The sequence below is a fragment of the Crassostrea angulata genome, chromosome 2 (assembly GCF_025612915.1).
Source record: "Crassostrea angulata isolate pt1a10 chromosome 2, ASM2561291v2, whole genome shotgun sequence".
NCBI classification, from domain to species: Eukaryota; Metazoa; Mollusca; class Bivalvia; order Ostreida; family Ostreidae; genus Magallana; species Magallana angulata.
Window position 1 is genome coordinate 56,552,092 of NC_069112.1, and position 27,876 is coordinate 56,579,967.

At 32.4% G+C, this 27,876-nt stretch overlaps 1 protein-coding gene and 1 pseudogene across 1 annotated transcript; both read left to right on the forward strand.

Moving 5' to 3' along the window:
* Positions 1-10,419, forward strand: part of LOC128172586 (multiple epidermal growth factor-like domains protein 10) — a 56,881-nt pseudogene extending 46,462 nt beyond the window's left edge.
* A 6,678-nt stretch (positions 10,420-17,097) lies between these two features.
* On the forward strand, positions 17,098-26,563 carry LOC128172615 (multiple epidermal growth factor-like domains protein 11). Its single transcript, XM_052838394.1, has 10 exons — positions 17,098-17,169; positions 19,236-19,463; positions 21,854-22,105; positions 22,336-22,473; positions 22,608-22,745; positions 23,322-23,462; positions 23,725-23,862; positions 24,682-24,834; positions 25,072-25,174; positions 25,276-26,563. Exons 1-10 carry the CDS (start codon positions 17,109-17,111, stop codon positions 25,478-25,480), a joined length of 1,557 nt encoding a protein of 518 aa, XP_052694354.1. The 5' UTR covers positions 17,098-17,108; the 3' UTR covers positions 25,481-26,563.
* Positions 26,564-27,876: the final 1,313 nt, after the last annotated feature.

Genomic DNA, 27,876 nt, shown 5'->3' on the forward strand with positions numbered 1-27,876 from the left:
AATTCATAAAAAAAAGTTCTGTGTGTTAGAAAAAATACAAATACGTCTATGGTGTATTTTGAAACTGGCAGGTTGCCTTTGAAGATTGTACGATATTTTCTGATTTTTGAGTTTTGGTTTAAATTATCACAAAGTAAAAATTGTTCTATGAGGTCATGTTATGACAAAATGTTAGAAGAGTGTGGACACAAATTGAAAAAATGTATCAAACTGGGTGTCAAATATCAAAGACAAATTTTTTGAAATTGTTTTAGGCTACATCTGAACTGACCAAGACAAAATATGTTATAAAAACCATCACAGGGCGAAAAACCATCTTTAAGCAAGTCCTTAAAGGTGGCTTAAAGGTGACTTAAAGGAGCTTAAAGGCTATACAACCTTTAAGCCGCCTTTAAGTCACCTTTAAGCAAGTGCTTATAGGTCCTTAATGTCCAAACTTCTTTAAGCTACCTTTAAGCCACCTTTAAGCATCTTTAAGTGGCATTTACGCTCTCTTTACACTACCTTTACACTGTCTTTAAGTGGCCTTTAAGTCAATATTGATCAAGCTGAACAATAAAAACATTTATTAAATGCAAAAGCTCTTTTATAGAGATGGGAGGGGGTCATCCGAGTGATAATATAATTTCCAAGGAAGGGGGGGGGGTGTTCCAGGCGGTTTTAATCGTCGCTCCATTAAACACAGATCGCTATCATCAGCACCGCTCCGATGGACACAGATTGCCGTTATAAAATTCTTTATAATTTTTTGGGGGTTTCAAAATTATTGTAGGGATGAGCGCAGTCTCTGTATCTTAATATGTGCATAAAACTAATTAAAGTATGTTTATTTCCTATTATAAATTAATCTGTGAAAAAAATATCTCTCTCTCTCTCTCTCTCTCTCTCAGTTCATCCGTTTATTAAACAAAATAAAGATAATGAACCAAAAATGCATGGTTTAATTTGTTAATCGGTTTAAGGTTTGTATTTTTTTTTTCAATTTTCATTATTTCTAACTCTAGATCTGCTAGATACATGTTAAAGATGAAAAGACTCTCAACTGCCTTTGTTATATCGGGCAGGATATTACTGCTTTGTTTGTCTAGACATAGTTTTGTTCGTTTGTGTATATCTAATTAGAGTCTATTGTTTATCCAACTTAAGAAAAACCCTGGAACTAACACAGAATATACAAGATATACACAACAGTTGTGTCGTGTGCCCAGGTGCATGTTTGTGTATATCTAATTAAAGTCTATTTTTGTCCAACTTAAGAAAACCCCTGGAACTAACACAGAATATACAAGATATACACAACAGGTGTGCCGTGTGCCCAGGTGCACGTCAGGGTTTCTAAAGGCTTTGAATCTTGGTATGTACGAGTATACGATAAGTCTAGTGAATAAAAGTTAATTTACATTTGTAATTCATTTTCAAAGTATTATTTCCTTGCTCTTGGTTTCAAAGATGTTACGTCTTCAAATTAACGATACATGTATGTAAGAGTAAAATCTTGAGGCTAATTAATTAATGTACCGGTGATCATAAATAGGGGTTGATTATTTAAATATATGTATAAGGGTAAATATGTCAAATATACCCGGCCTGGCACATCATACAATTGTATGTACAAGTCAATTGCAATTGCCACATGCAGTAAGTACGTCACCGGTAATTGGTAATTTTGTTTGTTATAGAATTGATAGTTTATAAATCATGTACATACAATTACATGTAAATATTTAAACATATTGGAACGGCGCCGCGATCATGAAAACCGGTAAATTGCGGGAAACTGAACAAATACCCTAATAGTATCAATGCATTTAATAAAAGAAATGATTTCATTTTCTTTCTTACATTTTTATAGCTATAAATAAGATGAACGTATATCTACTCGGTTTAAATTTATTAACTACATGTAAGAAAGCCTACTATAGTGAACCTAACGGTTTCCATTTAGGTATACTATATTTTTGTTCACTGAAGACCAAGTTCCGTATTTCATTCTAAATACATGTACATGCATGCATGTAATTTATAAATTAGATATAATTGATTGTTACAAACTGAATGGTTTGTCAAAATCTTTTCAAGTAAACACATTCAATACAGTGATTCAATATTCACTGATATATAGGATATAAAAACGCTCTTATATATGTAAGTTGCCGCGGCGCAGAGGATGTGTGGTGATGCTAGTAAACTAAGGGTCCCGGGTTCAATTCTCGCCGTGGCCGATTTTTTTTTTGTGTTTTTTTTTCATTTTTCTTTCTAGAACAAAAGCCGTTTTAATACCTTTTCTTTCATAAAGTTAATACATTTTGTTGGAAATTAAGCACAATATTGAATTAAATTTTTTGTAATGGCTTAAAGGTGGCTTAAAGGTAGCTTAAAGGTGGCTTAAAGGTGGCTTAAAGAAGTTTGGACATTAAGGACCTATAAGTTGTCCTTAAAGGTGGCTTAAAGGTGGCTTAAAGATAGTCTTTACGCTGCCTTTAAGCCATCTTTACACTTTCTTTAAGCCACCTTTAAGCAATACATATAGCTTAAAGGTAGCTTAAAGGTGGCTTAAAGATCGTCTTTAAGCTACCTTTAAACACCTTTAAGCTATCTTTAAGGAGGACTTAAAGATGGTCATTCATCCTGTGCATTGTTTACTTATTAAGCAAATACTAATTGATACTTTTGTGCAAAATCTTTTTGCAAATACAAAGACTTCACCTAGTAGATGTATGTTATAGAGAAACATTATTGACCATTGTTCACTACAATATTATTTGGTGAAAACAATTCCTTGTATTTACAAAGAAAAAACAACTGGGTAAAATCACAATGACTTTTTATGTCATCACATAGTTTATCAATAGAAAGTGGACGCCATAGAAATATTTTGCAAAATCAAAGAATATGTGAATTTAGTAGATCCGAAATTGACGATGAATATCACTTTGTCTTAATATGTCCACGCTACCAGCAATTACGAGCAAAATATATATCAAAAATGCTATTTAAAAAACCCATCATGAATGTATAAATTTATACAACTGTTTTGTGTAAACAGTGTTAAAGAACTCTGTAACTATGTAAATTTTTTAACATGCCTTCAAACTACATGTTGATTGATATACTATACAACTATTGTTGTAATTAAATCGATGTGTTGAATTGTACATTCTCCAATGCTATTATTACAGTACTATATGTTAATTGCTATTACCAATTTGTAAGTAAATCCATGCAATGTGCTGCATATATTCTGTTGAAAACATTTCATATGGAAGAAGATGTATGTCCTACGCAATAAAGAAAGTTGAAGCTGAATCACAGGCAAATACATTGAAAATGTAAATAACGTAACACATGTTCAGTAGAAAACGCTGATTATTGCTATATGTACAGCTCGTAACCACCTGTATTATTAATTTCATATATATCTTCCAGCTTTAATGATGTTGATTACATTTCCCAAATCAAAGCGCATTTGTCAATACATTTAACATTTTTCCTTTTTCTTTTTTTTTGTATTGCATTAAATAAACCAGCGTGGCAGCTGCATCCTTACACCAGTATGTGGGTAGCGGGACGTAAATCTGACCTGTCTCCCTTTGCACAATGGATGATTTTCATAAAATCTATCAAAATACAAAATTTTTCCTGGATAAATAAGTTATTGATGAAATATCATCGTGAATGTTTTCCTTGGTAAATTTAACGGCATATTGATATAGAAAGATCTAGAGTTTTCTTTTTTAGACTTTTACGGTTCTTAAAAGTTTAATATGTATCTGTATTTACAAAGGCGTTCTTTTTTCAACAAACCAGCATGGCAGCAGCACCCTTACTTAGGCAGAATAGAATGGGGAGCAGAGCGTGTTGTTGACGGACTGTATACAAACCTGTCTGCTTATGGAGGACAGTGTGTGTTATCTGGAAACAATCAAAACACAGCATAATTGCGGGTAGATCTGGGAGAAGTACTTAGCTTACACCATATCTTCATACAGTACAGGACGGATAATGTTAACTGGAGTAAGTATGCATTAAACGAGACGATAATGCAATGAACAAAGCATTTATGAGTTTATCATTTAAAGGATGCGGTTTTAAAGATAAAACAATATATATGTACAGACAATTATCAATGTATAATCTAATGGTCCTTAAGAATCCTGTGTGTTGGAATGATTATTTAAAAAACAAATTACATATAAAAAAAATCTGATTAGCAAATTCTAATAATACTTAAATGTATATGAACAAGTATTGATACAACATTACAATATATTACATAATGCTCAAAACACATCAATATTAAAGTATCATGATTCTTTAGCACATTCATTTTATGGTCATTTGTTATAGTTTAAATATTATGTAAAAACTAATAATCCATTTTCTTAAGAAAATAATATGAATTATTCCCATAAACTACTCAATGCAGAAAAAATGAAGTATTGCATATTCTGATAATATCGAAACCTTCATTTGAATGGTGTTCATCTGATTGTTGTGCAGTTTGAGCCTTATATCACTTAAAGATCTGTAACTGATGTTTCGTTTAAAGTAAAGACAAATTTAAACACAACCATTATCAGTGTTCAGACTTTATGCCCATTAAATTTCAAGGCCATATCAAAAGGTCGTGTCAAAGATGGTGACGTTATTTAGGATTTTTATCAATTTACACCTTTATCAAATATATACTTAAACCTTTGTTAATTTAAATCCCAACGTTTGATATACTTTAATTACTGCGTCATGATAATCACATTGTTACTGTTCATTAAAATTTTAACCATACAATTTTTTGTTAAAAACCGTTACATGTTGTAAATGTTGGCCTTAAAGACAATTTACAATGTACAAGTGCTATATGTAAAGTATATCACATCAGAAATTACTTTTGCTTACCAATTAGAATTTATTTCAGTGTCTGTAAGTAACAGAAATTGCTTTTGTATGAACATTTTTGTAATATTTTGAAAAGTACCTTATTCGCATAGAAAATTAACAATGGCTATTTCATTTTACACTCTACTGAAAGGAGAATCAAATAGTAGGTTTGCCAACATCTACAACTTCTCGGGCCGACAGGTTTGCTCAAGGCGATTTGGCCAAAAAATGTCAGGATTTTTTCAATTGTTACATTTTTATATATTTCATTCGAAATTACAAAATATCAAAATTCAGAAAAATTGAGCAATAGAAAAAAAATTACCTAATTTGTTTTTTACGACCTTAAAGCTAAGCCATGGAATGCGGATTTTTAAATGCTATGAGATTTATTTGCTATGCTATGGAAAACTTAAATAGAATGATGACTTTTTTGGGATTTTGTGTATGCTTTCAAAATAGTTCAAATAAGTGTTTTAAATGAAGTGTGATTTGTTGGTTTTGGGGTTTTTTTTATAGATGAAAACAATGGCTATACTAGTAGATTCCTGGGATACTCTGTCTACGTATCAAACTCTACCAATAAAGACAATGGAATACTATGTTTCAAGGACACAAGCTATACTCCGTCCACAATACCCAACCCTACAAACATAACGTGTATCACACACGGGAGATACGTCATCTACTACAACAAGAGGACTAACCCTACGTATCCTGCTGGGTATTCTCAGTACGCATTCAACGAACTGTGTGAAGTTGAAGTGTACGGTGAGTAAATTTAACAAAGAATGTGTTTGTAATTGATGACCTAACGAGTGTTTAGTAGTTGTGCTTATGTATTATAGAAGTTAATAGATGAATGGTGTAGACTTTTTGCATTCTGTTTCGATACGTATACCGTATACATGCAGTGTATCGTAAGTAGGAGTGTTTAGGAGTATTGGGGTTTTGTCCTTAGTAACTATCATTACTTAAAATGTTTTAATAGGATGCCCCCCAGGGTATAACGGAGAGGACTGTTCTTTACCGTGTCCACAGAATTGTCAGGAAATTACAAAATATCAAAATTCAGAAAAATTGAGCAATAGAAAAAAAATTACCTAATTTGTTTTTTACGACCTTAAAGCTAAGCCATGGAATGCGGATTTTTAAATGCTATGAGATTTATTTGCTATGCTATGGAAAACTTAAATAGAATGATGACTTTTTTGGCACATTCATGTTAATACAATGTACTTCGAAGTTTTACCAAGCAAACCTCATTGTACAAAAACGTTCGTAATCAATTACACATTTCTTGAGAGAACTCAAGAAATCGACCACCGAACCCGCTTAAATGCTTTGCAATGATACATGTATGCTGTAGTTACATGTATGCTATGATAGATGTAGTAGAAAAGTATCTCTCAATGTTTATATATCTTTTCAGTGTCTTTGCCTGTGGTAACGCTACGTTTAATTTTTGTAGATATTCTAGATACATTTCATTAGTCCAAAAGGGACAAAATTCGGGGATTTGTTATTTTTATCATTCATATTTCATGGAAAATGGTTGTTTAAAACATGATTTTTCATTGTGTTTATTTAAGTAAAATTTAAGCCTCAGCATGTACTGCTATGAAACATAGATATTGTTTTTGAATATCTCTTGAATTTCATAAACCTGTAGGCACCTTTCGTTTACTTGATATGGACCTTAATTGTGTCAGTTGAAAACAATGGCTATACGTCGCAGAATTCTTTGGATTCTCGTTTTACGTATTGCCACGAGTCATTACGTTTAAAGACACTAAGCATACCTAGGAAACGTCATCTAATCCTACAAACAAAACGGTTAATTCACATGGAAAATAAAACTACAATGACAGAACTCATCCTGATGAGATTTTGTGTATGCTTTCAAAATAGTTCAAATAAGTGTTTTAAATGAAGTGTGATTTGTTGGTTTTGGGGTTTTTTTTATAGATGAAAACAATGGCTATACTAGTAGATTCTTGGGATACTCTGTCTACGTATCAAACTCTACCAATAAAGACAATGGAATACTATGTTTCAAGGACACAAGCTATACTCCGTCCACAATACCCAACCCTACAAACATAACGTGTATCACACACGGGAGATACGTCATCTACTACAACAAGAGGACTAACCCTGCGTATCCTGCTGGGTATTCTCAGTACGCATTCAACGAACTGTGTGAAGTTGAAGTGTACGGTGAGTAAATTTAACAAAGAATGTGTTTGTAATTGATGACCTAACGAGTGTTTAGTAGTTGTGCTTATGTATTATAGAAGTTAATAGATGAATGGTGTAGACTTTTTGCATTCTGTTTCGATACGTATACCGTATACATGCAGTGTATCGTAAGTAGGAGTGTTTAGGAGTATTGGGGTTTTGTCCTTAGTAACTATCATTACTTAAAATGTTTTAATAGGATGCCCCCCAGGGTATAACGGAGAGGACTGTTCTTTACCGTGTCCACAGAATTGTCAGGAAGGTCACTGTCACATCGTGGATGGAACCTGTCTGGGCTGTGTACCAGGATACAAAGGACCAACTTGTAATGAAAGTGAGAGGTTTTAATCCAGTCTATATTTATTTTATCAATAAAAGAGATGACTTTATTGTTACTTATTAGTTCAGTAACCCATTTTTGGACAGTAATCAGAACGTGGATATTTTTAGTAAAAAAAAATCATTTTTTTAGAATGTCTTGATCAAACGTACGGTCTGGAGTGTCAGCAGAATTGTGGAAGTTGTAAAAACAAAGAACCGTGTCATCACGTGAACGGAAGTTGTCTGAACGGATGTGCCAACGGATATCATGGCGATAAGTGCAATTTAGGTACTAACACTTACAGTCATAATATTCGGTTTTGAACTGCTTATGGTATGACATATAGCAAGTACAAACTTTGTGAACTTATGTCTAATACTGTAAACGTATTACATTTGCCCGTGTATTCTAATTAGCTTATTTGGTGTTATATGGCCTCCGCATAATCAAGTACACCACCAAATGTTAAACATATAATATATGTAGATAAATAGGTGCATTAAGGCATCCGCTAAATCAATTCCACGCTAACTTGATGAAAAATGATTAACTGCAAAATATCGTACACGCTAAATATAATACGTTTGTACAGTATTTCAGGGAAAAATGATTGATTGTTGCTTTATTTTCCCGAAATGGCTTATCGTCTACCACTGTACACACAACAAATTACATGTATTTTTGTTAGAGCGGTGGCCGCACACTGCTAGGACTTTAGGTTCCATGGGTCGTGAGTTCAAACACAAACGCCGGCTGTATATATCAATATATAAATTTTTATATCAGCAATTCAAATGTATTTTCAAAAAGCTTATATAGGAAATTGCATACTCTAGTATTTTGCAGAAGTTCCTGGTAAGGTATCCTAATTTTATGCACAAAAACTTCTCAAAGTAGTAGTTAATCAATAACAAATTTCTGGAAAAAGTTATATAAGATGGGGAACGTATCGTCTGACCTTAAACAAATAAAACAAAAATACATAGTAGTGTCTTATAATTGACGTTCTGTTTTGTCTACAAATAGCTTGTTCTGACGGTTGGTATGGCTCTAACTGCCATGAACAGTGTAACGTCAACTGTGGAGTTCCATACAGATGTGACAGGGTGACAGGGCAGTGTGATGGAGGATGTCAAGTGGGGTTGAAAGGTGAAACCTGCAATACACGTAAGGGCTCTTTTTTTTACTTAATATGTGGTAATCAGCTGAATTTTAGAAAGAGTACTAAAACATGTAAAAACTACATTTTTAAGTTTAATATCTCTTAAAGTACTGAATTCATTAAAAAGTATACTTTTCAAATGCAAGTGAAGCACTTAGTCAGCACATATTTTTAGTGATTTTGTAAATGTGAACATTATAATGAATTTCCAATTCTTATTGCCATCTAATACGAACAAATACTTGATTATTCACTATAATGTGATGGTGATACGTATGGACAGAACTGCAGCTCACTCTGCGGTCACTGTCTTGACGGCGCACAATGCCACTACGTCAATGGTACCTGTCCTAATGGATGTGATAGTGGATATCAAGGGAGTCACTGTAATCAAGGTGATGAACATTTTATACATGTAATTTGTCAAACTGAAAGACCTGAACTTATTTTGCAGTTTTACAAAGTTAGTTTGATTAGTTCTTTCAGATTTCGTGATAATTCCATTTATATAACATTTATATACCTGATTCTAATAGGCTTATTGGAGGCATTTCTGTCCTATAAAACTCTTCAATGAAATTTTTTAGAAAAGCTTTTAAATGTCTTACATTTTAAAACTATTGTAGCATGCAATAACAATACATATGGACCAAAATGTTCGATGAAGTGTGGAATATGTCTATACTTATATGGAGAGCAGTGTCATCACGTGACCGGACAATGTCCACATGGGTGTGGCGATGGTTTCCATGGTGATCTTTGTAACCAAGGTATCAATGGTTATGAAAGTTCCCAAAAAATAATACTTTGCAATAAAATAAACATTTTTAATGATGCTCGTTTAAGCGTGGAAACTGTTTATGGCATGCAGACATATGCGATTCCCCTATTGATATAGTATTAAATTATACGTCGATCTTGATGATATGGCTGTTTGAACTTGAGTTTGTTTTCCAGTGTTGGAGTCATTTTCTAGTGATCCTGCACCAACCAGCCAACTATCAAATGCGCTCTATGCATGTGTAACAATCATCATTCTTAGTGTTACACTTAATATATTTTTCATAATCAGGTAGGCAAATACTTTTAAAAAATATTCAATTTGCTTTCATCAAGCGTTCAATTTAAGTTATGTTAATTTTGTTTCTGCTAAGTTATTCATGAAGATGCATATATTCTTTTCTAGACAACTAAGAAACAACATGTGCAGAAAACGAAATAACAAAGAAAACCTTGATAAAAGCTCCGTCGGAAAAATCAAGGGTACTGAACAGTTGGATAATTTTTCGAAGTCTGTGTCTGACAAAGCTGATAACAGCACGGCGTACCAAGAGCTTGGAGAGATAATGAAAGAATCCCAGTATGATAAACTCTCTTGACAAAATTCACATAAAATTTGAGTTCTAGTATGCGAAAGCACTTGATCATCAATCTTTATTATCGACATTTTTTAAAGACAGAGATACGTTAAGACCGTAGTGATATACCAAAAAACGTCCACGTATCTTTAAAACATCAAAATGAAACCCAAGTGTTATTAAAAGAGGAAAAAAACCATGTATCAGCCAATTATTTCTTTGTATCCAGGATCTCCAGAATACATATTTGCTTTTTCATAACCTGTTTCAGGCACGTTTTTCATTTCCTAAGGTATAGTTAGCAGCTTGTGTATTATACAATTTTTTCTACTATACCAATGTTTCTGCTTACAAAATGCAAATGATTTTGACGTACCCGTTTTATAACCATTTATGTTCAAAGTGTAATTGTTATGAATTGGCTACAGCCTGATGAAAATGCATCTTACATGTGTCTGGTTGCAGAGTTATTTATGCTAAAAATGTTCAGTAAAAATGTCACTATTTAGTTTTTATTTAGTTATATTAGTCTCTTACAAATAAAGCAATAATGGAATAAATTATGACTTAAATCAAAATATTTTGATTTTCGTCCATGTTAACAAATACACCTTAAATTTTGTTCTACAATGACTACAGTCGTATCTGGTCTAAAATAATATTTTAAATATTTTACGTTTAAAAGTGGATTTTTTTTTCATTGTTTGATGTATATAGTGATTTGCCTGAAACTGGTACATGTACAATGGAAGAACTAAAGGAGTTTGTTCACCCCCTTCCTCAGAACTTCGACCTTGATTTTCCCCAAATGAATACAGTAGAATTTAAAAGTTTTACACATGTATACATGTATGTTGAAGTGAAAGTAATCATTGTCAAAGACAATACCTTGGGTTAACATCGCCAAGCTGGTCAAAACATTCTGTCATTCACCGAATAGGATGCAACTAATGACCGGTAACATTTGACTTTGTACTGACAAAAAAAAACGTTAAAGCTGACATGAATTCATAAAAGCACTAGGTCGCCAAATTAGTTTTGATTGCTCCTCTTCTGCCACTAGGGTATATATACCGGTTGAGAAAGTTACGGTCGGTTGCTTTCCGATCGAGACATTCAGGTTGCATGGGCTTCTAAATGCATGAACTTAACATTGTTGTAGAGTGTTTGTAATTTAGACCAAAGAAAACAACAATCAATGAAACACAAAATATATTAATTCTTAGATTTTCCAAGGTACCCGTATTGTTTTGCACAGATAGTGCTATTTTACCAGTACTTCGCATGCACATCGAACACGTGTGTCGGTCATACAGAGTGCATATCGACTGCTTCTTTTCGAAAGCCCCTGCAACACATCATCCAACACAGTAGTTAATCTATAATAAATCCAAGAGAGTAACAACGTAACATCGTTTTTATCGGTTTTTACAAAATCTTATTATATTATATTATATTATATTATATTATATTATATTATATTATATTATATTATATTATATTATATTATATTATATTATCTTTGATAATAAAAAGACACATTACGTTAAAGGGGCATGGTCACGATTTTGGTCAAAATTTAATTTTCCGATTGATATTGAACCTATGTGAACAAAAGCAGGACACGGGCCTTGTTTCCATAACAAAGTATTGTGAGCCCTATATCTTTCTTATAACTCTACGCTTGACTCTGAAATTTCATTGTAAATGATAAAAACAGAAAAATAGAATTTGACCAAAATCGTGACCGTGTCCCTTCAATTCTAGGGTTTGTAAACTTTGCAATGTTTAAAAAAATCTTTTTTCGTTTTGATCACTAACATAGCATTTAGATACTTATAAAGCACTCTTTATAGCGCTCTAGTAATGCACATAAACTGGAGTAATGATTTGGTCAAAATGTAAGTTTTTAAGAGAAAAAAATGATAAAAGCAAAAAATTAAATTAAATATAGTTTATCAAATTTTGAAGCTGATGAATTTCAAAGTTCTCCAGAGCCATGATTACCTGTATCCAGTATAGATGTAAAACATCACAGCGTATTCTAGCAGAGTTATCACCCCTGGTCCGTCCATTTGCTGTATCGTCATGTCTTGCCTGACCGCCCTCAGTCTATCAAAACTGAAGTCGTAAACTTCCGACCAGGAACGGTCATTATTCTTGGCTACCCTGTGGACAGCGAAGATAAAGTAAATATTGTTTCATAAAACACTGATAGAAACCATATCAATTTGATCATGCAGCTAAATTGTAGCATTTAGGGTGAGTACAGTAATTAAGTGACTAATCAGAATTATACTGAATTTAATTTAATTTCAATACTTGGAATATAAGTTACTTTTCTATTGGCTGATCCAAAATTTTTCACCAATGAAATGTTTTCGTTTTTATGAATCTAAAAAATTAGCATCCCTGTAAACATATACATCTTTTAATATTAAATAATGAAAAGCATCCCTTCATCTAATATTAGGGGCTCAGTACTGATAAAGCAAGGGATTAAAAAGCTTACAGGAACCTACACTGTACATGAATGCTCTAATACATAAACTTTTTAAAACAATAATTATGAATTTATTTCATTGACAAACTAAGATAAGAGACACTAAAGAAACCTAAAAACTATGTTGTTTGTTATCCGTATATGTTTTAAAAAGTTTGTGTATTAGAGCATTTAGTGCGGAGTTGAAATTTCGTGACGTCAGCTGATGGCTATCAAACCTCGGGACAAAATTCAAAGTCTGCATGAATTTTAGTTGATATTATCAATGCGTTGGAGTTAAACTTTAGGACGAACTGTATAGTGAGAAATATCACATTTGATCTCAATGTTACACGCAAACCCATAGGCATATGGGTATATCCCTCTAACTTTTTTTAGAATCGGTAGGACAACAAAGAAGTGCCTTTAAGCAAAATAGTCCCTATACTTGCAGAGTGTATATACATTTATTGGGACATTTTAGATCAGAATGCTTGACACATGTCAGAAAAGAGGATTTGCAATTTTTAAAACAAGTGTCAAAATTGAATTATCATTTGAAGAAAAGAATTGAAATTGTTTGATGTACACCCTTTCCAAAACTGAGAAATTCCCTACTTTTACTTTCATTTTCAGAGTTTTTCAATACAGACGCATTTTGCCGGAAAACGAATCTGACTTCAAACCACGAAATTTTAACAGGAAAGAGACAATTTGATGAGCTTTCATTCAAGAGGTCCCTCGTTGCTGAACGAAAATTAGGGCCGGAGCTATGAACCATAACGTTAACATTACCGCCTATGGAAAATGCATTAGTGGACTATACCCATATTGAGCTCCATGCTGGTAAGACATATTTCTTGTTTATTTGCAATTATTATGATAAACGTGCATTTTTCTTTTGTATATCTTCTCATTTATGTGAATATACTAAATTTCCAACAAGTTCAACAAGTTTAATCATTTAAATAGCATATTTTCCAAAAAAATATCCATCACAACACCCCCCCCCCTGGGATTTTCAAAAAACCAATTTAAATTAAAGAAATTGTGATTTTAACTTGAATGTAATTTATTTTGAGTTTTTACATAAAAAAAAATGAAAATGTAGGTGTGTTTCTAATGATATATGAGTTTAGAAGACATTTTTATAAATTTTGAGACCAAATATCTTTTCGGGTTTTTAGTGCGATCATTTCAAGCGAGCAAAAGTGAAAGTAGAAAAGCAGAAAGTTTCCGGTGAGGAAAAATACTTCATTCTAGCAGTGTCCAGCTATCTAAGATTAGTTTGCATTGTAAGGGAATTGTATTAGTGTCCGGTAGGGTCCAATTCTATATTTATGATGATAGATTTGCATTAAATTGGAGTAAATTAATTTGTCATGCATGTAACATGACTATGTACCGAAGATGTAGGTATGCACTCTTTAACATGTAGAAGCCTACCATGTTGGTTAGTACTTAATCCACAAAATCTATCTTTGTTTATCATAATCAAAATTGAATGAAATTATCAGTAATCATTTTAAGTAGATATTTACTAGTATTTATACTATTGAAAAAATAGATCAATATGTTGGGGTGGGGGTTGATATTGAATGTTATTGGGGGGGGGGGGTGTTGGTCTTTAGGCTGTATAGATGTGTTGTGCATGAAGATGTAGTTATTGTTGCCTATCTGTTCTCTCTTTCTGTATCTTTCCCCCTCTCTCTAATTCTCTCTGTCTCTCTCTGTCTGTCTCTCTGTCTGTCTGTCTGTCTGTCTCTCTCTCTCCCTCTCTCTCTCTCTCTCTCTCTCTCTCAAAACATATGGCTGCTTTTGATATGGAATTACAAATGTTGGGAATAGTGTTGGATAATGTAGAATTTAATTCAAAACATTTCATTTTAGATAACATGTAAATGCAAATGGAAGTCTTCTTCAAAGAATAAAACACAACAATGAGCCACACTTGATGTAAGTAAAATTTATTTTTGTAACTTCACTCGTCCAAGTTTAAAAGAAGGAACCTATAAAAACTATATACCATGCATGGCCAGTATTTTACATGCAGATAATTTAGAATATTATAGATACTGGGAAACTTTACAAAATATTGATTATACATATTTCACAGACTTTGTGGGTATTTCTTGTTCTTCTGGATTTTGAACTTTAGTTAAATGTAGACTCTCTAATTCCACAGGATATGTCTTTTGATAATTTTTGTTAAATTTGTTACCATGGTAACAATATACAACAGTAAAAGAAAACATCCTTATTAGCAAGTTTCTTTTCCCTATGACATATATTTAATGAGTTAAGTCATGGTGCATTTGTTCCGAAATTAGGCTTAAATAAAAGTTCAGCAAATATTACACTTATATGAGTAAAAACAACTCATCACTATGACGTCATTATGACGTCATAGGTGAGGTAATCTCAAGCTAGCATCAAAATGGAGCAAAAACTGAATTGAGGTCCTCACATTATAGAGTCATATAACTTTATTATTTATAAACCAATACCTACGTGTAATACCTTGATGGATAGGGAAATTCCTATACTTTTCTATTTTACCTTTTTCGTGGTGTTTGAAAACAATTCTTTTTTGTAACTAAAGAAAAACTCATGATTTTTACGACAACAATTTCATAAAATCAGACATAATTGAGCTTTTTCATAAGAATATGAACAAAATAAATTGGTAAAATATTGAATGTTTATGTTTTACATGTATTTTAATCCTTGAGATTAAAGTTTCCTCAATTTATGCAATTTGAAGAGCATCGAGTGCCAATGAGCTATATGTTGTTTAGGTAAATTATGACCGGACTGTTTATTCAAATTTCATGCATGTGTATCAATGCTGCAAAATCCATAGTTATGTATTGAATTTTTCCAAATTTGGAATCATGGTTCTTTATAGTGTCTAGAGTGAATATATAAGCTAAGAATTGTAAATAACCACAATGACTGTTTTATATTGGGTATATCCCTCTAACTATTTTTAGAATCGGTAGGACAACAAAGAAGTGCCTTTAAGCAAAATAGTCCCTATACTTGCAGAGTGTATATACATTTATTGGGACATTTTAGATCAGAATGCTTGACACATGTCAGAAAAGAGGATTTGCAATTTTTAAAACAAGTGTCAAAATTGAATTATCATTTGAAGAAAAGAATTGAAATTGTTTGATGTACACCCTTTCCAAAACTGAGAAATTCCCTACTTTTACTTTCATTTTCAGAGTTTTTCAATACAGACGCATTTTGCCGGAAAACGAATCTGACTTCAAACCACGAAATTTTAACAGGAAAGAGACAATTTGATGAGCTTTCATTCAAGAGGTCCCTCGTTGCTGAACGAAAATTAGGGCCGGAGCTATAAACCATAACGTTAACATTACCGCCTATGGAAAATGCATTAGTGGACTATACCCATTTCTGATTTATGTGGCAAATTGACACCTGAATCGACGAGGGGGTCGAAATTGCGTTGCGCACCTTGTGCATTTATTTTTAGTAGGGGTAGAATTTTCGATATATGACTTATCAGCTTATTAAGCGACTGATTGATAAACATTCAGGTGCCTTTGCTTTGATGACTCATGGGGGTTATGAAGGTAACGATCATTGCAGAAAAAATACATACATGTAACCCGCGTTAGGGTGTTATGTATTTTTTCCACAATGTCGTTACCTTCATACTCCGCATGGATCACCAAGGAAAATATTTTATTGTTTAAATATTGGAAACACTACGACGATAACACACATTTACGTCACGGGTTATTTTTACGCTATTTAACCCCTAGCTGCACTTGCTCAAACGGTTGCATCATGTAGATGCTTCTTATATTTCCTTTTCCTTTGCAGGACACATCTGAATACATTTTCCTGTTGAATTTGAATTTTTTATCAAATTCCATTAATATTGTAGACTATTTCTCATTATCTAGATAATAATTGAATCACAATCTTAACTAACGGTTAAGGATTTTTATTTGCTAGCTATTAAGCTTGTATGGAACCAGATTTTATCTATTTATTTATTTATTTATTTATTTTACTCGTCCCTCCCCCGTGACCCCCCCCCCCATCGAAACGCTCTTACAGTAACTGTTTGATTATCTTTTTTCTTAATTTTAAAGTAAAAAATATCTTCTTATAAATATTTATATGAGTATTTTGATCAACTTTAAAAGTTTGAAATTGCCTTTCAGGATTATTTTAAAAAGTGCCTATACATGAATAATTAAATGCTAAGATTGGGGTATAATTGCAAACATTGACACGTACTTTTTTCGTCTCCATAAGAATGTTATGGGTTAACATCAAACAGACGTAATAAATTGGCCCGATTCTTTAAAATTTAGAAGTCTTTCTTTTCCTATTTAAAGGGTCAAGAGGAAGATGCTTACAACAGTGTATAACTAGATCTTGTCGACGAATAAACAGATTTTACACTATACACACATGTACAAATTATATACCTGCATGAAATCAACCTATCCGCAAGGAAAATCGATATTCTAATTCATGCGGTGTTTTTTTTTTTTACGAATGATCTGTTTATTTACTTCGGTATGTATATCTGTTTATTTAATTGGGTAGGTATATTTGTTTATCTAAAAGCCTTGATTTTTACTTCCTGGATGTTTTATCATATAAAGAACAGCCATAATGGAGGCAGTTGTGTTTTGCTCTTTTCTGTCTGTATGGATCAGTCTTGGAAGAGCATATGGTAAGGCATTCTACTGACTTATTCATTTATTTTTAAATTACCAAGGAATACATATTGTGACTTATTGTTTTCATATTCAGGTTGAGGGGCAGAATTTGGTTCCTTTCTCAGCCCTTTTCACAATTAATTACTTATCGCTGTCTCCTCCCACACGATCGTCCTTTTTGACGCACTAATTATCCTGAAGAAACCAAGCAGTTTGACGCTTATACTATATGTATTAGCCCACAATAACGCACTACAAATTTGATATTACAATATATCTTTATAATGGTATATTTACATCAATTAAGTATTTTTTCCTGTATTTCTTACAGAAACTTTTAGTTAATTCATAGCTGCACACATGAAATCTACACGCCTCGATTATCGGTTGGTCGAAATCTACAGCGACTGAAACTTACAATTTAAGAAATTGACAGAATTGAAATTGACACACATTGTTTATTGATCGGTTGAAAGCAACAGCGACCGAAGGAAAATTACGCACTGCGCGAAATAACCATGATGATGTAAGACTCAAAGTCTCATAGGAGACGATTTGGCTGTTTCTTTAAGCTAACGTACTTATGTACATGAACAGTAATTAAGTGAATTTTACTAACTTTTCATAATCAATTTATTAATTAGTTAAATGAAACTAAGATGTTAATATAAATAATAAAATGTTTCCTTTGAGGATTCATGAGGGTTTTGAAGGCAGCGATCATTTTAGTAAAAATTTACAAAACCCGCTAACGCGGGTTATGTATTTTTTCTGCAATGTTGCTACCATCATATCCCGAATGAATCACCAAAGAAAGTATTTTATTGTTTAAATATGAAGGTACTACAACAAAATCACAAATTTTGACATTGTATATTATGTTTTAAATATGCGTATATTTTCTCGTCACTAAAATGTATTTCTTTAAATACATGTAGCAAAATCGTTAAATACATTTTTGTAGAAATGTTGTTCATATTCTGAACTATATTCTGCATTGATTTCCCAATATAGACCTTTAATCTATGTATTATTATACATCAAAGTAACTGTTGTGTTCATAACTTCAAAAAAGAAAAGGCAAAATGAAAGAGTAATTTTTATCAGTGTTTAGAAATGCCAATTCCTTCACTTTGGTATCATCTAAGTAAAAAGGAATAATTCTTGGAGTATTATGAGGTGATAAATTTGGTCAGGGTGTGATCAAAACCAGTAGAATCCGAAATACTTTATGATAGATTTGGTCACACCCGACCGAAATTATCACCTCATAACATTAAAAGAATGATTCCTTATTACTTATATTTATATACTTATTATTACTTACATATGCATATTTATATAATTTTCAACAATTGTACGATTACATATTTGAATGTAATTAACCAAACCCCGCTTGCGCCCCAATTAGTACAATATTGATACGTAGTGTTATCATAGGCAATGACACTGAAAATGTAAATAACGTTAAAAATGTTCATTAGAAAACGCTGATTATTGCTAAATACAGTTCGTAATCTCCTGTATAATGAATTTCATATATATCTTCTAGCGTTAATGATGTTGATTACATTTCTCAAATCAAAGTGCATTTGTCAATGCATCGAATACACGTATTTCTCCTTTTTATGTAGAAAATATTGGGTTAAATAAAACAGCGTGGCAACTGCATCTGTAGATAGAAGTAATTCTGACCTGTCTCCCTTTGCACAATGGATGATAATCATAACATCTATCACAATGCAAAATATTTGCTGTATAAATAAGTTATTGATTAAATATAAATGTTCTCCTTGATAAATTAAACGGCATATTGATATAAAAAGTTCTAGAGTTATCTTTTTAAGGCTTTTAAGGTTCTGAAAAGTTTAAATTAAATATGTATCTGTATATACAAAGGCGTGCTTTTTTATAAATACAAAATCTTTATTTTATTTTTTGAAACATTAAAAAAGGACTGTCGAAAGGATCTTCCGTTTGTTCAGGTCAAATTAGGTCTAGTTATTATTTGTAATTGTTTGATGAAAACTTGACCACAATAGAATATGAAGCTAATTACCAGATGAACATTGTTTTACAGAAAATCTTGCATTCAACAAATCAGCGTGGCAGCAGTATCCTTACTCAGGTAGACATTGGGGAGCAGATCTTGCTGTTGACGGACGGTATACAGACCTGTCTGCTTCTGGAGGACAGTGTGTGATATCAGCCAACCAAAAATTAACAGCAGAATGGCGTGTAGACCTGGGAGAGGTACTCAGTTTACATCATATCTTTCTACAGTTCAGGACGGATAATGTTAACTGGGGTAAGTATGCATTAAACGAGACGATATGGCAATACAAAAAGCATTTATAAATTTATGCTTTAAAGGAAGCGGTTTTCAAAATTAAAAAAATGTACATGCACAGAAAATTATTATAATTGTGTAATCAAATGTTCCTTTATTAGTACCCCGTGTGTTTCATGATCGATTAATATTTACATTTTCCGCTGTTTTTGCCTGTGATACATGTAACACTACGTATCGATTTTGTACTATATATCCCATAACTTCAAATGTCGCCCCGACCAAAATTATCGCCTCATAATACTGAAAGAATGATTCCTTATTCCTAAATTAAAACAAATTACAATTAAAAAATATTCTGATTAGCATATTCTAATTGCACTTACATGCATATGAACAAGTATTGATACAACATTACAATACTGGTATATTACATTATGCTCAAAACACATCAATATTAAAGTATCGTGATTCTTTAGCACATTCATTTCATGGTCATTTGTTATAGTTTAAATATTATGTAAAAACTAATAATTCTTTTTTTTAAAGAACATAATATAAATTATACCCATGCATAAACTACTCAAGGCAGAAAACAATGCGGTACTGCATGTTCTGATAATATCGAAACCTGCATTTGAATGGTGTTCATTTGATTGTTGTACAGTTTGAGCCTTTTATCATTTAAAAATCTGTTACTGTTGTTCCGTTCAAAGTAAAAACAAATTTAAATACAACCATTATCGGTGTTCAGACTTTATGCCCCTTAAATTTTAAGGTCATATCAAAAGGTCATGTCATAGATGATGACGTCATTTAGGATTTTTATCAGTTTACACCTTTGTCAAATATGTTCTTAAATCTGTATTAATTTAAAACCCACCGTTTGATATACTTTAATTACTGCGTCATGACAATCACATTGCTATTTTTTATTGAAATTCTAACCATACAATTTCTCGTTAAAGACCGTTATATAATTACATGTAGCAAATTTTCGCCTTAAAGACGATTTACAAGTGCTTTATTTTGAAAATACCTTTGCTTACCAATTAAAATTTATTTCAGGGTTTGTAAGTAACAGAAATATCTCTTGTATGAACATTTTTGTAATATATTGAAAAGTAACTTATTCGCATAGAATATTAACAATGGCTATTTCATTTTACACTCTACTGAAAGGAGAGTCAAACATAAGGATTGCCCACGGTTGCAACTTCTCGGGCCGACAGGTTTGCTCTAGGCGATTTGGGAGAAAAATGTCAGGATTTTTTAAAAAGTTACATATTTATATATTTCATTCAATTACAAAATATCAAAATTCAGAAAAATTGAGCAATAGAAAAAAATGACCTTATTTGTTTTGTACGACATTAAAGCTAAGCCATGGAATGCCGATTTTTAAATGCTTTGAGATTTATTTGCTATGCTATGGAAAACTTAAATATAATGATGAATTGTTTGGCACATACATGTTAATACTTCGAAATTTTACCAAACAAACCTCATTGTACAAAAAAAGTCTCATAACTTTCGTAATCAATTACATGTATAAGCAATCAATTACATGTATAAGCAATCAATTACATGTATAAGCAATCAATTACATGTATAAGCAAACTCAAGAAATCGACCACCGAACCCTCTTAAATGCTTTGCAATGATATTTTAATGTTATAATTACATGTATACTATGATAGATCTGGTAGAACTGTTTTGATCGAATGTATTATAGAAACAAATAAATAAGCATAATTCAATATATAGATATGATTAAGGAACAGGCAACTTAAAATTATAACAATATGGTTGATATTTGTAACCTTAAATGTATCTCTTAATGTTTATATCTTTTCAGTGTCTTTGCCTGTGTTAACACTACATATCGATTTTGCATTACATGTATACAGTCCAATGAATTTAACTGACGAATAATTGGTGCACAAGTAGGGCTTGCTTATTTATATTCAATCAAATCTTTACCGTACAATTGCTGGGAATTGTGAATTTAAGTAACGAGGAATCATTCTTTGAATATCATTTAGTGATAATTTCTGTCGAAGAGTGATCACGCCCCAACCAAAATTATCACCTCATAATACTCAAAGAATGATTCCTTATTCCCTAATTGTGTCAGTTGAATACAACGGCTACACTGCGAAATTCTTCTGATTATCGGTTTACGTATTGCACAGTACGGACAAGAACCACGAGTCATTACGTTTTAAAGACACTTAGTATACCAGGGAAACGTCATCTAATCCTATAAACAAAACGTGTACTTCACATGGAAGATCCTACTACAATAAAAAAACTCACCCTGATGGGTATTCTGAATTTTAATATTTTCCAAAAATTTCAATTAAGTGTTTTAAATGAAGTGTAATTTGTTGGTTTTTTTTTCATAGATGAAAAAAATGGCTACACTGCTAGATATCTTGGATACTCTGTCTACATATCAAACTCAACCAATAAAGATGCCGGAGTCCTGTGTTTCAAGGACACCGACTACACCAGAGCCACAACACCCAATCCTACAAACATAACGTGTACCAGACATGGTAGATACGTCATCTACTACAACAACAGGACCCACCCTCCGTTTCCTGCTGGGTATGATCAGTACGCATACAACGAACTGTGTGAAGTGGAAGTGTATGGTGAGTAAATTTAACAAAGAATGTGTTTGTAATTGATGATCTAACAAGTGTTTAGTAGTTGTGCTTAATATGTATTATAGAAGTTAATAGATGAATGGTTATATAATTTTTGCATTCCGTTTTGAAAAAGATACATATACCGTATACATTCAGTGTATTGTGAGTAGGGATGATTTAGAGTATTGAGATGTTGTCCTTAGTAAGAATCATTACTTAAAGTGTTTAAATAGGATGCCCGACACCAGGATATTACGGAGAGGACTGTTCTTTATCGTGTCCACAGAACTGTCAGGAAGGTCACTGTCACATTGGGGATGGAACCTGTCTGGGCTGTGTACCAGGATACAAAGGTCCAACTTGTAATGAAAGTGAGAGGTTTTAATCCAGTCTTTAGATTATTCTATCAATTTCAAAGTTGAATTCATTGTTACTTATTAGTTTATTAACCCATTTTGAACAGTAATCAGAACTTTATTATATTAAGTAAAAACGCTTTTTTCAGAATGTCTTGATCAAACGTACGGTCTGGAGTGTCAAAAGAATTGTGGAAATTGTAAAAACAAAGAACCTTGTCATCATGTGAACGGAAATTGCCTGAACGGATGTGCCAGCGGATTTTATGGCGATACGTGCAATTTAGGTACTAACACTTACAGTCATAATATTGGGTGTTGAACTTCTTAAAGTATGACATATAGCAAGTATAAACTTTGGGAACTTATTTCCAATACTATAAACGTATTAAATGTGCCCGTGTATTCTAATTAGCTTATTTGGCGAAACGGGGCTTCCGCAAAATCAAGTACACCACCAAATGTTAAACGTATAATATATGTAGATATATAGGTGCATTAAGACATGCGCTTAATAATTTCCACGCTTACTTAATGAAAAATATTTAACTGCAAAATATTGTACACGCCAAATATAATACGTTTACAGTATCTCAGGGAAAATGATTGATTGTAGCTTTGTTTTCCCGGAGTAGCTTATCGTCTACCACTGTAAACACATATTACATGTACATGTATTTTTTTAAGGTCATTTTACAACAAGATCAAAGTTATAATTTAATACTTAATAAATGCGTTTCTTTAAATGTGTTTCGCCGCTTTTTTTCGCTGTAAAAAAAACGAGAGCTGACGTTGAATTGCCTAGACAAATTTAAAAAAAAACTAGTGTCTTATAATTGACGCTATGTTTTGTCTATAAATAGATTGTCCTGACGGTTGGTATATGTCTAACTGCCAGGAACAGTGTAACATCAACTGTGGAGTTCCATACCGATGTGACAGGGTGACAGGACAGTGTGAGGGAGGATGTCAGGTGGGGTGGAAAGGCGTCACGTGCGATACACGTATGTAACTCATTCACTATTGATATATTAATAAGTACATACATACCAGTCTTACGATAAAGACAAATTTATTGTCATGTTTGGAATAAAAGTAAACTTATTATATGTATAGGTCCTGTAACTCTATTTAAAAACATTTCATACTTTCATTATTTCTCCGTCTATATATTCATAGCTATATTGAAATTATATTAAATTTGTAATGTTGAAATCCTATTTATTGCTGTTGCTAGTTAATTGTTCAATAGCGTGTATCAAATAGATTGCAATGGCGGACAGTTCGGACAGAATTGCAGCTCTGTTTGTGGCCACTGTCTTGACAAAGAACAATGCCACTACATCCATGGAACCTGTTCCAATGGATGTGATGACGGCTACCAAGGACGAGACTGTACCCAAGGTATTAAAGGGACATGGACACGATGGTCATGGTCAAATCCTATTTTTCTGTTTTTATTATTTACAGTGCTTGAGGAATTAAATTTTTAATTTTCTAATGAAATTTGAGAGTCAGTAGATAAGGTATCAGCAAGATACAGAGCTCACATCTCTTTGTCATGTGAACAAGGCCTATGCCCTGATTTTGTTTACGTGGGTTCAATATACCTGTAACGCACCTTTTGTTGAGCGGATTTGTCTATCTTCCTATTCGTTTTTAGCATATATAAACAGTTCCTAACGTTTAACGCATTCTTTGTACGTCTAAAACTTAAATTTTCAGTATGGCTTTTCGAAATTTAAACAAACAATTTGTTTACATAGCAAAGAAATGTAAACTCTGTAACTCGCTTATTACTCAACGAATTACACCCAAATTTCTGTTGCCTATTGAAAATGCCCTACTGAAGCATTGTAAACAATAAAATCGGAAAAAACGATTTAAGACCAATATTATCTAGTTTCCTGCGTAGAAATTGAAATATACAATGTATTTTAAAAAGATATACAAATAAAATTAATTCAATTACATATCTGCATATTTCATCTCAACGGTTGTCAATGAATTCATAGCAGACAACATTACAGCCCTTTGATGTAACCAACAAATATTAAATTTGGTAAACGTAATGAATAGAGTTCTATCTCCGCTGGTTTAAAGTTTGCGCTCAAATATTCAAAAGCATTTAATCCTGCGAAAACCGTGAATGAATAATGAAAATTTATGCAACTTATTTAATTCCGTGTATGATTTGAATTGAATTCATTGTTGTTATTTTAGTTTGCAAAAACAATACATTTGGATCCAAATGTTCATTTACCTGTGGGAACTGCCTTTACCAGTATGGAGAACAATGTCATCACGAGACTGGTCAATGTTCACATGGATGTGACGTTGGTTTCCATGGTGATCGGTGCGATCAAGGTATCGATAGTTGGTGATTTACTGAAGAAAAGATTTCTTGATTTTATCTCATATTTATAGTAGCACTCTGAATGATGTGAAGAAGTTTGAATGTCTTGGATTTGTGTTATTTGATTGGGTGCATTTAAAAAATAAGCTTCGAAGAGAGTTACACATGTTGTATAATGTTAAAGATATTCTTTAAATGTCTTAATGAATTGATTTTAAACTATAACCGGAATTGAATTTATTTATTTTTTTAATCAGCTTCCAGTGATCCTGCGTTGACATGTCAATCATCCACTGCACTTTATGGTTCTGTGACCATTATAGTGCTTAGTGTACTATTAAATGTGTTTTTCATCATCAGGTAGGCAAATTTTTAAATATTTTTTTTCTCTAATGCATTGTTCAGTTAAAACCGGTTTTTTTTTTAATTTGATTAACGACGAATCGTATATTCTTTTCTAGACAACTAAGAAAAAGCTTGTGTACATGTTCATGTTTACAACAAAAGATCCCAGATAACGTCGATAAACACTTTGATGGAAAGAACATTGAGTTAGAAAAGACAACGCATTTTTCAAAGTCAAAGTATGACCAAGCAGAAGACAATGCTGCCTATCAAGAGCTTGGAGAAATAACGAAAGAATCCCCGTATAACAATCTTTCTTGATGGTATAATTAGGATCCAGAGTGGTTATGAATATATTTTTGTGAACGCTTATTAATTTAATTTATATTAAAAACCGCAGTTTATCGGCCAGGATGTACTTTCGATACAATAATAACTAGATGTTGTCATTAGACAGTAATACCCGCACCAAGTGTTTGCCCCCAAATAACACTGTTTTGTACCAGTTTAATTAAAAATGAAGGCCACATGCAAGCTCCGGTAATACATTTAAAAATTATAATTTTCATAACTGAAGGATGAGATCCCTTCCCATATGATAATACATATGAGCAGCTTTTTATGTGCAATTTGGGGTTGAACTGTTTGCAGTGAGTTTTCAGTTAATCAATAATCTTAACATTTCATGTCATAGAAAGTATAATGGTCTATATAATTATTACAAACAAAATTAAAAATTGAATTATGCCCCCTCCCCGTGGCGGTTGCCGGTTTTAGATTTGCTTATGTGTGCCTACATGTACATCATCGTGTGCACAGATTTAGAGAAGGGGTGGGAGTGAGGGGTCCAGACCCCCCTCCCCCCCCCTGAAAATTCATTTATATCAATTGTAAAATTACCAAAACATACACCTTGGACCCCAATACTCTTACAGACATGTAAACACTCTAACCCACTGCGCTTCAATGTTAGGCAACATTATTTGGGGGTAAATATTTAATTAATATTTAATATACTTTATTGTTTATCTCAATAGGAAGTATACATCACAATACTGCACCACCTTAAAGCTGTTATTTACCTAATAAAATAGTGCAAGTGGATTTGAAGAATAGGTCATAAAAATACATGCATGTTACAAATAACTGATCTTTGTCTGCAAATAATGCTGAAAAATTCAAATCTGTACTTCATTCATTTCTTGAGAAAATGAATAATTAGTAACAACAAGTTTTGTCAGGCGGCGCAATGTGCGACGTCGAAAATTTCCAGTCTTTTGTTGTTGCTAAACTCTCCACATCGTTGACGATAACATTAACGTTTTATTTCCGAAATGTCTTAGAAAAAATATTATCTTTGAACATGTACCCTGAGTGCACATTAAACATATATTTCTAGTTTGTTTGTTTGTTTTTTGTTTTTTTTTTTTATTTTCTTAGTACAAACGACCTGTCGGCTCCAAACTTGCCCTGTATTTACTTGTAACGTCCGTCTTATCAAAATGTGTCGTTCAACATTTTGACGTCCATTAATACAGTAGGGGTTTCTTTTTTCCACTTATTGCCATGATATTTGTTCTAATATTTTCAATGTTGTTTAACTACTCATTCACAAAACGCATTTCTAATCGAGTTTGTTAATTTCATTTACTTCCAAAGCCGCTTAAGATTTATTTCATGGTCTATACAAAATTGTATCAGTTACTGCTGCGCCGCCTTAAACGCTGACATCGTCATTTATTACGAGTGAACTTTTTAACTTGTCACAAAACGCGCTATAAAATATTTGAAAGTTTTGTTATAGCCAGAACATTTTATGAGTAAATAATAGAATTGTTTTCAAATATCAATCTATGTTTTATTTGAATTTTTGCATTCGAACAGTACTTTTCCTCGCAATTTTCATTTCATAATGTTGATTTTAACTTTTTGTTTTTGACATTGCGCCGCATGTCGAATTTCTGATTTAACATGTTTTATTTTCACTAATTTATTCTCAAACAATATTTGATTTGAAAACATTATTTGAATGCAAATTTCATGAACCCTTTGTGGCACAAATTTCATCTTCCTTTGTCTTCGATTAACTGAGTAACGCCACTTGTCTACGCTACTTTGGACAACCCTCGTAATTCCATAGATGCGTTGTTTTTTTCAGCATTATTAAAAAGATAACTCTTTCTAAATCTGTTTTTGTGGAGGATATAGATCCATGGGAGATGGCTACCCAGGAATACCAAAATTGATAATTGAGCCACCGTGGACTCTATTGATTCCACAGCATCTGTTAATTGTTTAAAGAATATTCTACAGTTAATGACATACTAACCTTTCAGATCTGTAGACTTTTTCCAGTGGGTGAATAAGATTTTCTCTAATCCTCCTGCAATTCAACTTTATGAAAATTAAATCAAACAGCAAACCATGCAATTTTTTTCTTTATTTTTATAGTCACTAAAGTGTTTCACCTTCCATTTTTCATTTATTATGTTATTTGTGTTACACTGAAATCCTTTCTACCCTATTTGTTTTGGTGGTTAATATTCGCTGCATATATATTTTTTAAAGGGGCATGGTCACGATTTTGGTCAAAATTTATTTTTCTGTTTTTGATATTTACAATGCTTTATAAATGCATTTCTAATGATCAAATGAAATGTGGGAGCTCGTCAATGAGTTTTAAGCAAGATACAGGGCTCACAATTCTTCGTCATGTA

Coding starts and splice junctions, on each gene's coding strand:
- LOC128172615 (XM_052838394.1), top strand. CDS start 17,109: ATGGAGGCAGTTGTGTTTTGCTCTTTTCTGTCTGTATGGATCAGTCTT. Junction 22,746..23,321: donor TGGCGATACGTGCAATTTAG/GTACTAACACTT, acceptor GTCTATAAATAG/ATTGTCCTGACGGTTGGTAT. Junction 23,463..23,724: donor AGGCGTCACGTGCGATACAC/GTATGTAACTCA, acceptor TGTATCAAATAG/ATTGCAATGGCGGACAGTTC.